Source organism: Garra rufa, chromosome 8, assembly GCF_049309525.1.
Source record: "Garra rufa chromosome 8, GarRuf1.0, whole genome shotgun sequence".
NCBI classification, from domain to species: domain Eukaryota; kingdom Metazoa; phylum Chordata; class Actinopteri; order Cypriniformes; family Cyprinidae; genus Garra; species Garra rufa.
Window position 1 is genome coordinate 13,784,948 of NC_133368.1, and position 12,319 is coordinate 13,797,266.

At 40.8% G+C, this 12,319-nt stretch overlaps 1 protein-coding gene across 3 annotated transcripts in view; it reads right to left on the reverse strand.

The window, feature by feature from the left end:
- Nucleotides 1-12,319, reverse strand: part of dip2a (disco-interacting protein 2 homolog A) — a 177,042-nt gene that overhangs the window by 55,173 nt on the left and 109,550 nt on the right. For all 3 annotated transcript variants that reach the window (XM_073846361.1, XM_073846359.1, XM_073846360.1), the window contains exon 2: nt 7,320-7,391. In XM_073846361.1, coding sequence (XP_073702462.1) covers nt 7,320-7,391 — 72 coding nt within the window. The remainder of the gene's footprint in view (nt 1-7,319; nt 7,392-12,319) is intronic.

The following is a 12,319-nucleotide window of genomic DNA, read 5'->3' on the forward strand; positions in this document are numbered from 1 at the left end:
GTCTTAGGGATGCCATGCCGCCGTGTCACACTAGCGACAGACGCGTCCCTTACCGGATGGGGAGCGGTCATGTGTGGCCGCTCAGCCCAAGGCCTGTGGAGCCCGCACCATCACTCATGGCACATAAATTGCCTAGAGATGCTGGCGGTGTTCCAGGCCCTCAGGAGTTTTCTACCAGACCTAAGAAACCGTCATGTCCTTGTTCGTACAGACAGCACAGCGGTAGTTATTACATAAACCATCAAGGAGGAATCCGCTCACGCCCCTTATTCAAGCTGGCGTATCGGATCCTCCTGTGGTCTCAAGGAAAACTCCTCTCCCTGAGAGCAGTCCACATTCCTGGACATCTGAATGTGGGAGCAGACGTCCTGTCGAGGCAGGGGCCGAGGCCCGGGGAATGGATGCTCCACCCAGAGGTGGTGGAGCAGATATGGAGAGTTTTTGGCCAGGCACAGGTGGACCTGTTTGTGACTCAAGAGACATCGCACTGTCCCCTCTGGCACTCTCTAGTGCCTCCAGCTCCACTGGGGCTGGACGCCATGGCACAGACGTGGCCGAGGCTGCGTCTGTACGCCTTTTCCCCGATCGCTCTGCTCCCGGGGGGTGTGACCCCTGAGGAGGCACAACCTAGAGGAGTGGGTCTCCCTACTGAGGTGGTTGAGACCCTTCTTCAATCCAGAGCTCCCTCTATGAGGAAACTGTATGGCCTCAAGTGGAACTTGTTTGCGAGATGGTGCCGCGAGCGCCACTTAGACCCAGTCAACTGCCCGGTTGGTACAGTTCTGGAGTTCCTACAGTCTCGCCTTTCCGCAGGGCTAGCTCACTCCACCTGGAGGGGTTACGTGGCGGCTACGAGTGCCTACCACGCCCCTCTAGGTGGCCTCTCAGTGGGCAGAGCCCCCTGGTCGCACGTTTCCTCCACGGTCGGGAGATTAAGGCTTCATCGGGAAGTAATGAAGCATGGAAAATTCTAAGCATACAGACTCAGAGGATGGGACCTCTGCGACTCGATAGATATCGCAAGGTTCTCTCTGGTTCTCCCTAGTGCCTCCAGGTCTGACCGGACTGGACGCCATAGTACAGACGTTGCCGAGGCTGCGTCTTTACACATTCTCCCGATCGCTGTGCAGCCAAGCGTGAGTGTAGCTAGGTCTCCCCTCACGGAAGGGTTACTTGAGACCTCCACTCTTAAGAGCTGATGGATCGAGCGTTGCCAGGCTTCCTCTCATCTTAGAGAGTCTTCTATGAAGCCTCCGTTCTCCAGAGGCTCCGCTTCTGTACTTACAAGCGCAGGTCTCATAGGGTTGAGCGTTATCAGGCCTCCTCTCACTATAGAGAGTCGTTTTTGAAGCCTCCGTTCCCCAGAAGCTCCGCTTCCAGTACTTCCTAGCGTGAGTGTAGCTAGGTCTCCCCTCACGGAAGGGTTATTTGAGACCTCCACTCTTAAGAGCAGTTGGATTGAGCGTTGAGATTTCCTCTCATTTTAGAGAGTCCTCTATGAAGCCTCCGTTCTCCAGAAGCTCCGCTTCTAGTACTAAAAAAAAAAAAAAAAAAAAAAAAAGCGTGAGTGTAGCTAGGTCTCCCCTCACGGAAGGGTTATCTGAGACCTCCACTCTTAAGAGCTGTTGGATTGAGCGTTGAGATTTCCTCTCATTTTAGAGAGTCTTCTGTGAAGCCTCCATTCTCCAGAAGCTCCGCTTCCAGGAACTGCGGGTTGGTCCTATCGCCCCTGACATTCGTCAGGTACTATGAGCTTGACCTCAGAGCCGCTCCAGGCTCTGCTGTGCTCTCGGCCTAGTGCGCTAGGCCTAGAGAGTCAGCCACCTCCCTAGCCAGGAGAAGACTTCTCAAGGCGCATCTTTCTGCGGAAAGAAGAGAAGTGAGTTTCGCCAAACTAAAGAGATCTGCAATCAAACAAAGAAATATTTAGCCTGTTGTCCGTGGAAAACTAGACAAAGGCTCTTACTCTCGCATTCTGACATTATTAACAGACCGAGCTTTCAGTCCCTCTTGTCATGGCTGAATCCCCAGACAAAGGACTAAGACCCCTCGTGTGCCCGAGGGCCGAGGGGTGCCTCCTGCACTGACTGGCGAACCAGGCGGAGGTCCCTTTCTCGTGTGCCTGCGGGCCGAGAACTTTACAGCCCTCTTGTCCGCGGAATGCTAGACAATGGCTTACTTGTCCTCGTGTTCTGACGCAGTATGCTATCAGACCGAGTGTAATGCGGTCCCTCTGGTTCCGGAAACTACCTTGACCAAGGACTAAGACTCCTCGTCTGCCTTAGAACAAGGCCGAGGAGTGCCTCATGCACTGGCTGGCTACCAGGCAGAGGCCCCTACTGTCTTCCCCGTGAGCCCGAGGGCCGGGGATCGCAGTGCCCTCTTGTCTGCGGAATGCCGACAATGGCCTTATCTCTCGCGTCCTGGCGTAGTACAGGCCGAGCCTTGGATCCCTCTTGCTCTGGCTGCACCCCCAGGCAAAGGATCACCCACTCCTCGTGTGCCCGAGGGCCGAGGAGCCTGGAGGTCAAGCTCACAGTCCTCGTGGGTCTACGGACCGGGGACTATACACACCATCTGTCCGCCGAGTGCTAGACAGTGGTCATTCGGTCCCTCTTGTTCTGGCTGACTCCCAGACAAAGGACTAAGACTCTGCGTGTGCCTGAGGGCCGCGGAGTACCTCTCGCTCTGGCTGGCGACCAGACAGAGGAAGACTACCATTCCTCGTGTGCCCGAGGGCCGAGGATTACAGGGCCTTTTTTGTCCGCGTAATGCTAGACAAGGGCTCTTCCTTTCCACCCTGGTTGAGCAGACACTGCGCAGGGCTCGGAAATTATGGGGGCGTAGGTAGTCTCGTTCCCCATAGCGTTCCTGACGCGGCTCGAGTTCCCGGAAGGGAACGTCTCGGGTTACTACTGTAACCTTAGTTCCCTGAGGGAACGAGACGCCGCGTCTCGGACCATAATTCCCGCCCCCTGCGGCGCTCGCTTCATGCTAGAGCTGCCGCGGGCTTCAAACGCACGTGCTTTATAGTTCCTGGTCGGTGACGTCACCGCGCCTGTGACGTCACCCCCGTCGTTCATTCGTTGCAAGACATGATTCAGAGTGCGGCCCGCCAATGGCGTTCCCCATAGCGTTCCTGACGCGGCGTCTCGTTCCCTCAGGGAACTAAGGTTACAGTAGTAACCCGAGACGTTTTTTTCCCTCTAAAAGTGGCCAAGCTCTGCAATTTTCTTCCTTTGGCCTCAGATTCTACATAAGTGTTCTGAGTTTGGTGAAGATATCTTATTCCATTCAAGTAGGCATTTTACTAGAAATGGCCTTGCCCCTTTTAAAGTTTTGGCCAATTGCGACAGTGAGTCAAAATTTCAACTTTTTTTTTTTTTTTTTTTTGATAATTATCGACATTCACTCTCCAGAGAATCTTTCTGCACTGGATTGGTTCTGATCAGGTGTAAAACCTAGGACTAGTTTGCAAAAGTAGATTTTGAAAAAAAAAATAAAAATCGATTAAATCTGAGTATTCCAACCAGATAAGACACTTGAACCTGTGAGTGACAATTTAGGAGTTAGGACTACTTTTGTTCGCTGTAGCACCCCCGTCAGGCCGATTGGGGCAAGCCTTGGTCACGTTGTAGGCAGTGTGAGTACTACCATTCCTCCAAGTTTCAAGTCTCTACGACTTATGGCTTGGTCTGCACGGTTGGGTACGCGCTTGAACCCCTAAATATTACCAACCTCAAACTTGCCTGATAGTGTATAGACACATGACTTAACATGGGTTCAACTACAGTATTTAGAACAGCAGTTTCACCCCTAAAAATCACAATTTAGACAGCTTTACAGCTCAAATACCACATATTTGTGAATGAAAGATTTCTTATAAAAAAAAGAAACACATCTTATAAAATTTGTTTCCTCTGTTATTAAGTCTATCATAACTGCTTTAGGTCTTTCCAATAACTGCATGGTAATAACATTATAATACAGTTTATTATAAAAGCCCTGTTGTTTCTATCAGTTTTGGGTCCGGTGAGGACTGAACAGGACATGCTTACTTCATTTGGCTCTAGTTCTGGGAAACACTCCACCTCAAAACCTCCAATCCTGCTTAACTCAACAAAAGCTTACGAATGGAAAAGTTGTGTAAGGACAGTAAGACAGTCTGCAGCATCAAACGAAATGAGAGACTCTGGTTCATAAGAGCTAAAACGCAAGGCCTATCCAGAACCGCTGATACATTGTCCTGATAGCGTGTGTGATCTCAACAGTACGGCTTCACAAAAGCTCAACTATGTGCAAAGACAACAGAGCCATAAATGCTACAAGTAGCTCTGTCCAGTTGCTAAGCAAAAAAATGTCCCTCCACAGTTGGCTGACAACCAACCAATCACATTCCTGCTTCCAAACGATTGTTACTAGTCAGATCTGGACGCAATGCTTCAGAAGATGCCTCAATGTGACAATTAGAAGATTTTTAGGAGATGTGCCAGCCTTAATGAGGTCTTGATTGTAATGAGCTTTAATTGGTTACATAAAAAGGTAGATTTGAGATTTGAGTAACAGAAACAGGCTTTGTTAATAACTGATCTTGCTTACATAAGAAATAGCTTAACTACTTAGATTTGTTCAGCCCTAGTGCATGAGTACAATACTGGTAATAGAACTTTCCAGCACAAATTGTGTGCCGTTTTCTTCTTTGGTCTGAGGTAATTACCGTGAAGTTCAGCTAATTGCATTTACTATAAATTTAAACTATAATACATTTTCGTTTAATTAAACATTCAGTTCACACAGTATTTGTATTGCTGTTAAATATATTATTTCTGTAAGAAGTCCTCTTTTTTAAAAGTGTACTTTTTCACAAGGATAGTCGAATGTCTGTTTCAGGACACAAAGGATTCTTAGGTTTTCTCTAAAGGATCATGGGAGAAAGTGTGGTGGTCTGTCAGCCAGCTTAGGAAATGACAAAGACAAACCCCACAATGGAGAGACATCTCTGCTGCAAAGCTGATTTAAAATGTAGGACTAATTTCCTGTTTCAAAGCCAAACCAAAAATATAGAGCGGGGGCCCAGACAGACGTTCACTTTTCCACAAGCCACCGCAACTATCATAAAATATTTATGCAGAGCCATTCTAAAATTAAACATACACAAGGAATATAGATTGAGCTTGTCATATAGCATCCAGTGAGGGAGAGAGCCCTGAGGGGGCTGTTAGGAAACACATGAGCAGTCTAAATATTGACCCTTATGTGTGAACAAAATCACCAGAAGAGATGCCACTGATCTGGGATGGGGGAGATACTGTGACACGTAACCTCTTCTTTTGTTATAGTACTCACTGTTTTTTGGTTTTTGGTAACAGTAAAGCTGAAAAGCGGAAAAAAATATTCCCCCCCCTAAACTGTAAGAAAGGGAAAACCCAAAGAGAAATACTTGTTAAAAATAACAATAAAAATTAATGAAATTCATTATGACAAATGTCGACACAAATTTTTAAAGAAATGTCAGAGAGTAAGCTTTTCTTTAAATAACAATAACAATTTCTGTCTATTTCTCACACAAAGCTATTTTGTAACTACAGAACACTTGGAAAACATAAAATTTTTCTGATTTTCTGATTAGGTTTATGGTTTTTTTTTTTTTTTTTTGATATTATCAGCATATGGAAGCCCATTTCCGCCACTAAATAAAAAATGTAAAAAGCTATTTGACTTTTTATCTCACAATTCTGACTTATTTAATAAAAAAAATCTAAATTGCGAAATATATTTGAAAGAAACAAGGTTAAAATTGCAGGACATAAAGTCAGAATTGTGGGATATAAAGTCAGAATCACAAGATATAGTCATAATTGTAAGATATAAAGTCATAATTGTGAGATATAAATTCAGAATTGTGGGATATAATGTCAGAATTGCAAGATATATAGTCAGAATTGCGGGATATAAGGTCAAAATTGTGGGATATAAAGTCAGAATCTCATGATATAAAGTCAGAATCGCGAAATATAAAGTCAGAATCGCAAGATATAAGGTCAGAATGGTAGGATATAAAGTCAAAAGTGTGGAATATAAAGTCAGAATCGCAATATATAACGTCAGAATCACAGGACATAAGGTCAGAATTGCAGGATATAAAGTCAGAATCTCATGATACAAAGTCAGAATTGTGAGATACAAAGTCAGAATTGCAAGACATAAAGTCAGAATTGTGGGATATAAAGTCAGAACCGCAAGATATAACGTCAGAATCGCAAAATATTAAGTCAGAATTGTAGGATATAAAGTCAGTATTGCAAGATGTAAAGTAAGAATTGTGGGATATAAATTCAGAATAGCAAGATATAAAGCCAGAATCGCAAGATATAAGGTCAGAATGGTAGGATATAAAGTCAAAATTGTGGGATATAAAGTCAGAATCGCAAGATACAACGTCAGAATCACAGTTCTAAGAAAAAAATTCAGAATTGCATGTTATAAAGTCAGAATTGCGAGATATGAACTCGATTCTGACTTTATATCTCACAATTCTGACTTTATAACTCACAATTGTGAGTTCATATCATGCAACTCTTAGAAAAAAAAGTTCTTCATTTCTCAGAATTGCAAGTTTGTATCTTTTTCTTGCAATTGCAGGTTTGTATGACTTAATTCTGAGAAAAAAGGTCAGAATTGTGAGATAAAAAGTCAAAATGATCATTTTTTATTTTTTAGTCAGTGGCGGAAACTATCTTGCATAGCTCCAGTCCCAGTTCACTTTCATTTTATCGAATCAAGCAGTGTAAACATTTAGCTATTTTTTTTAATGACATAATTTTCATTTTGGGATGAGCTATTCCATGTTTCTAAAAAAAGACATTAAAAATAAGACTAAAAAAGGGAATCATTTCTTACATTTCAGTCATGAAAGAGCAAATAACTATAAACAATTGTCACATCTATATTCTGCACTTGAAAAGAGATTTCATGCCTGGATATATGGGCTGTTGCTAGCCACCCTAAACCAAACAACAAAGACACACACACCACATAATTGAGAGTTTGAGGCAGTTTGAACCCTGCACTTAGATTTTAGTTTTATAGCGTGGACAACTTCTATTCCCCAGAGAGACACACACATTGTTTCCATTAGCTCAGAGTATCCTTGACAGTACTGAAACCACGCATGCCTTTCAGATCAATCCAGACCGCAGTGAAACGCAGACCTCTCATGAAGGTCGAAAGGGTGAAGATTTTTTAACCTAGACATGCACCGTGTGCTTAAATAGCTGATTAAACAGTGGATTTGCAGTTGATAAGAGTGAGTTGTTTACCTTGTATCTGGGGTATGTAGGGCGCCAATAATTTCCCTCTTTTCTTTTCATAGCCTTTCTGTGTGATGTCACCTACAGAAAGAGAGAGAGAGAAACAAAAGGATTGTGATGAATCATGTATTCTGTGTTTGAAAAGCTGGCATCACATTGCTCAGCGTCAGCCCATCAGCCTGGCACAGCAGGGCACAGAGAAAGTTCACCAGCCCGCTGGTGCGCTGAGCTCCGCACGTCCTGTAAACATCCAACTATCGTTTAGTACAGCAAACTGGCTGCACAAACACAAATTTCCAGTATAAAAAAAACACACAAATATCACAAAGGCTTTCAATGTTCACTCAAAAGTTTACACCCCCCTTTCAGAATCTGCAAAATGTTAATTATTTTACAAAAATGCATGTCCACAAGAGAAAATAATAGCTGAATTTATAAAAAGGACTCTGTTCAAAAGTTTACATCCCCTTGGTTCTTAATACTGTGTTGTTACCTGAATGATCCACAGCTGTGTTTTTTGTTTAGTGATAGTTGTCCATGAGTCCCTTGTTTGTCCTGAACAGTTAAACTGCCTGCTGTTCTTCAGAAAAATCCTTCAGGTCACATAAATTCTTGAATTTGAATTTGAAGATCAAGCTAAATTAAACCTCTGGGAAACATGCAACTATCTTCTGTAGCTTCTGAAGGGCAGTACTAAATGAAAAAATAAGATATTTAGTCAAAATAAGAAAAATGTAGCCCACATCTCCATTCTGTTCAAAAGTTTTCACCCCCTGGCTTTTAATGCATTGTGTTTCCTTCTGAAGCATCAGTGAGTGTTTGAACCTTCTGTAATAGTTGCATACGAGTCCCTCAGTTGTCCTCAGTGTGAAAAGATGGATCTCAAAATCATAGTCATTGTTGAGAAGGATTAAAATACACAAAAATGCTAGAAAACCAAAGAATTCGTGGGACCTGGAGGATTTTTCTGATCCCTTAATCCTACCCCATACCTAAACTTAACAACTGCTAACTAAAAAATAAAAAACTTTCCAAACCCATATTTTTGAATGACAGTGTACTGTTTAAGAGAATTAGGAAGCATGTCCCTGCTGAAAAAACCAGCATATGCTGGTTAGGTATGTTTTGGTGCTGGGATGCTGGTTTTAGCTGGTATATCTTGTCAAAAAATCCTATAGGATTTCAATAGGAATTCTCTATAGGATTCCAGTTAGAATTTCTATCATATTTTGGAACCGTTCCTAAAGGATTCCATTAGGAATTGTCTAATAGGATTTTCTTATACAAGCCATAAATATCCTGTAGGATATTTTCTATGGGATTTTAATGGGTTTTCTTTTAAAGCATCTTTCAAAAATTTTGAAGAATCCTAAAAGGTACACTTTTTTATTGTTTATATTAGTTTAGTGTCTTGCAGTTTACTTTAACTCACCTTAATATACATTCAAATAGGAATCCTCTACAAATCCTAAAGGATTCCACTAGGAATCTTCTACAGGATTCAAATCAGAATTTCTATCATATTTTGGAACCGTTCCTAAAGGATTCCATTAGGAATTGTCTTATAGGATTTTTCTTAGGACAAGACATACATATCCTGTAGGATAGTTTCTACAGGATTTTAAGGGGATCCTGTTTTAAGACTATTCATATCAAATCCTATAGAAATGGTTCCAAAATATGATAGAAAGTCCAATAACAATCCTGTACAAGTTTATCAGAATCCTTTAGGATTTTTTGATAAGCAACAGACAATGAATAACGTCTACATCAAGGCAATGTAAACCACAAACTGCAAGTACTATCTGTTAGCAAAACAAGAAGTGGAAAAGAGCACATTTAGATTAAAAAAAAGTTCCCATAAAGACATGAACAAGCATCCAATTTGATCCCATAAAAAAATCCTTTAAGAATGATCCTACAGAATATTTATTTTTTATAAGAATATTCCTATCGAAATCCTATAGGAATGGTTCCAAAATATGATAGAAATTCCAATAAGAATCCTGTACAAAATTCTTATTTGAATCCTTTAGGATTTTTTGTCAAGACATAAATATTCAGTAGGATGGTTTCTATGGGATTTTTATGGGATCAAATTGGATGCCTGTTCTTTTTGTAATCTAGAAGTGCACTTTTCACTGTTTTTGTTTTACTGTCAAATAGTGCTTGCAGTTTGCTGTTCACATCACCTTGTTCACTAACATTGTAAACAACATTGTGAGCTGATTTGTGCAGCACACAGCCTTAGTGCAAACACATACACACACTCTCTCTCTCTCTCTCTCTCACACACACGCACGCACGCACGCACGCACGCACGCACACACACACACACACACACACACACACACACACACACACACACACACACACACACACACACACACACACACACACACACACACACACACAGTAGCACTGTCCTTCAATGCAAATACTTCACTGGACCAGGTCTAGACTTGAGTGAGGGAGGTAGATATAAAAATTAGAGGACACCAGAAGTTGGAATGAAAAATAACACTTTACTGTGACAATAAATAAATAACATAACATAACCAAAAAAAAAGAAACAAAGCACAGTCTAAATTAGTAGTTTAATTTAGCAAATTCACCTGGGCTGGATGATTAGTTAATAATAGTTAGGATTAAATCTAAAATAATTAAATCCTAAATTTGTCTTTTTTCTGTAACGTTAGTAACCACTGATCTATTTTTTTTCTTCACAAGAAAAATAACAACATTGTTGTTCTCAAGTCAAAGCAAATAGACATCACAACATTATTTCCTTCATTTTTATTAAAACATTTGAAAAGGGAGAAATTAAGACTGCTGTCATTTATAGTGTTCACTAGCCTAATCACACACCAGTAGCTTCTGCCAACAACGTGCGCTATTTGCACTTAAAGTATAGTGACGCTACACAAAGCCGTAAAGCACAATATTAATTAAAACAGCTACAAATGGTGGCAGAATAGTCACTACTCCAATGTTTTATACAATGAAAATTAGTACCATAAACATATAACGTTATGACTATCGTTTATAATACCAGTTATACAGATTCATAGCTTTTGACACGTAACGTTAACTGCAGACTCCTGTGCTAATCAGCAGATACAATCAAACACGAGTTCAACAACTCACCAAGACCACCCAAATTTGTTGGTTTAGGATGCAGACCAGATAAGTGTTACTATTTCAACATTTTTGGCGTCTTTGAAATCAAATTTGAACAAGTTAAACACCGCTAATCACTTGCTGCTTTTCCTCTTTGACCGTTATTTTAAAATGATGCGCGCTACAGTTGCAGGCGCGCTACGTTCTGATTCCTTAAAGGGGCCGCACCATATATAGATGTTCGTGTTTCTGTGAATTCTTTAATATTATGAATTTCAATAAATACATATTATGTGTTTATATTTGTGTGTATTCATATAGGCTGCAATTTATTGTGGGTTACAGGTGCACACAAACATGCAGTGTTACTCTAAAAAAAGTAAAATTTAAAAGTAATTAATCAACAAAAAAAAAAAAAATAAATAAATAAAATAAGATCATACAGGACAAAGTGATATTTCATTTAAAAATGACAATAACCAATAAGATTATATGAATCAATAAAAGATTCTACAGGACAAAGTGAAATCCCATTAAATAAAATACTGTCCAATAAGATTCTAAAAATCAAGTAAAATTCTACAGGACAAAGTGAAATTCCATTAAAACAAAAAGTAATGCCCAATAGGATTTTAAGAATCAAATAAAATCCTACAGGACAAAGTGAAATTCCATTAAAACAAAAAGTAATGCCCAATAGGATTTTAAGAATCAAATAAAATCCTACAGGACAAAGTGAAATTCCATTAAAATAGTTCAGAGTGTCCTAAAGGATTCTAAGAATCCAATAAAATCCTACAGGACAAACTGAAATCCCATTAAAATGAATTGTAATGTCCAATAGGATTCTGAGAACCAAATAAAATCCTACAGGACAAAGTGAAATTCCATTAGAATAAATCAGAATGTCCAATAGGATTCTAAGAATCCAATAAAATTCTACAGGACAAAGTGAAATTCCATTAAAATAAATCGTAAAGTCCAATAGGATTCTAAGAATCCACTAAGATCCTATAGGATAAACTGAAATTCCAATAGGATTTTTTGACAAGGGTATGCTGGTCCTTTGCTGGTTTATGCTGGTCCCTTGCTGGTTTTTGCTGGTTTATGCTGGTCATGTTGCTGGTTAATGCTGGTCCTTTGCTGGTTTATGCTGGTCCTTGACCAGCAACATGACCAGCATAAACCAGCAAAGGACCAGCATTAACCAGCAAGGGACCAGCATAAACCAGCAAGGGACCAGCATAAACCAGCAAAGGACCAGCATAAACCAGCTAAAACCAGCATCCCAGCACCAAAACATACCTAACCAGCATATGCTGGTTTTTTCAGCAGGGGTACTAGTCTAAAACACACCATCAAACCTAAACCTAAAGTTCCAGCAGCATGTTTAATAAATCAGCTGAGAATTATTGAAATTTTACTCTGAAGTTCATAAATAGTCATGGAAATATTGTTTTACTGACACACTTGGAGCGATTTTCCTCCTGTTTATTCCACCAGCAGATATTGCTGACAGCAGTCTGGGCTCTGATACACAGGCCTAATTACAGGCTGTCTGAAACACATGCAATTTTATAAACTAATGGAGACCTTTCCGATCAGTAATGCCACCACAATGGCACGAGCAGACCTCAGCCTGCCGCACTTCAGTTACTCTTCAATCACATGAAGAAGAAATAAACACTGAAAATCAAACACATGAAAAATGAAACCAAACGATCGCCAAATATGAAGCTGAAAACAGCAAAATGGCCCCATTTGTGGCTGTCACGGTCAGTTGAGTCTTTCTCCTGGTAGATAGATGGATAAATGGATGGAGTCTGTGTGATGGGGTATGAGTCTATGAGACGTCTGACAGTTAATATAGCAAGTTCACAGCTGGGATT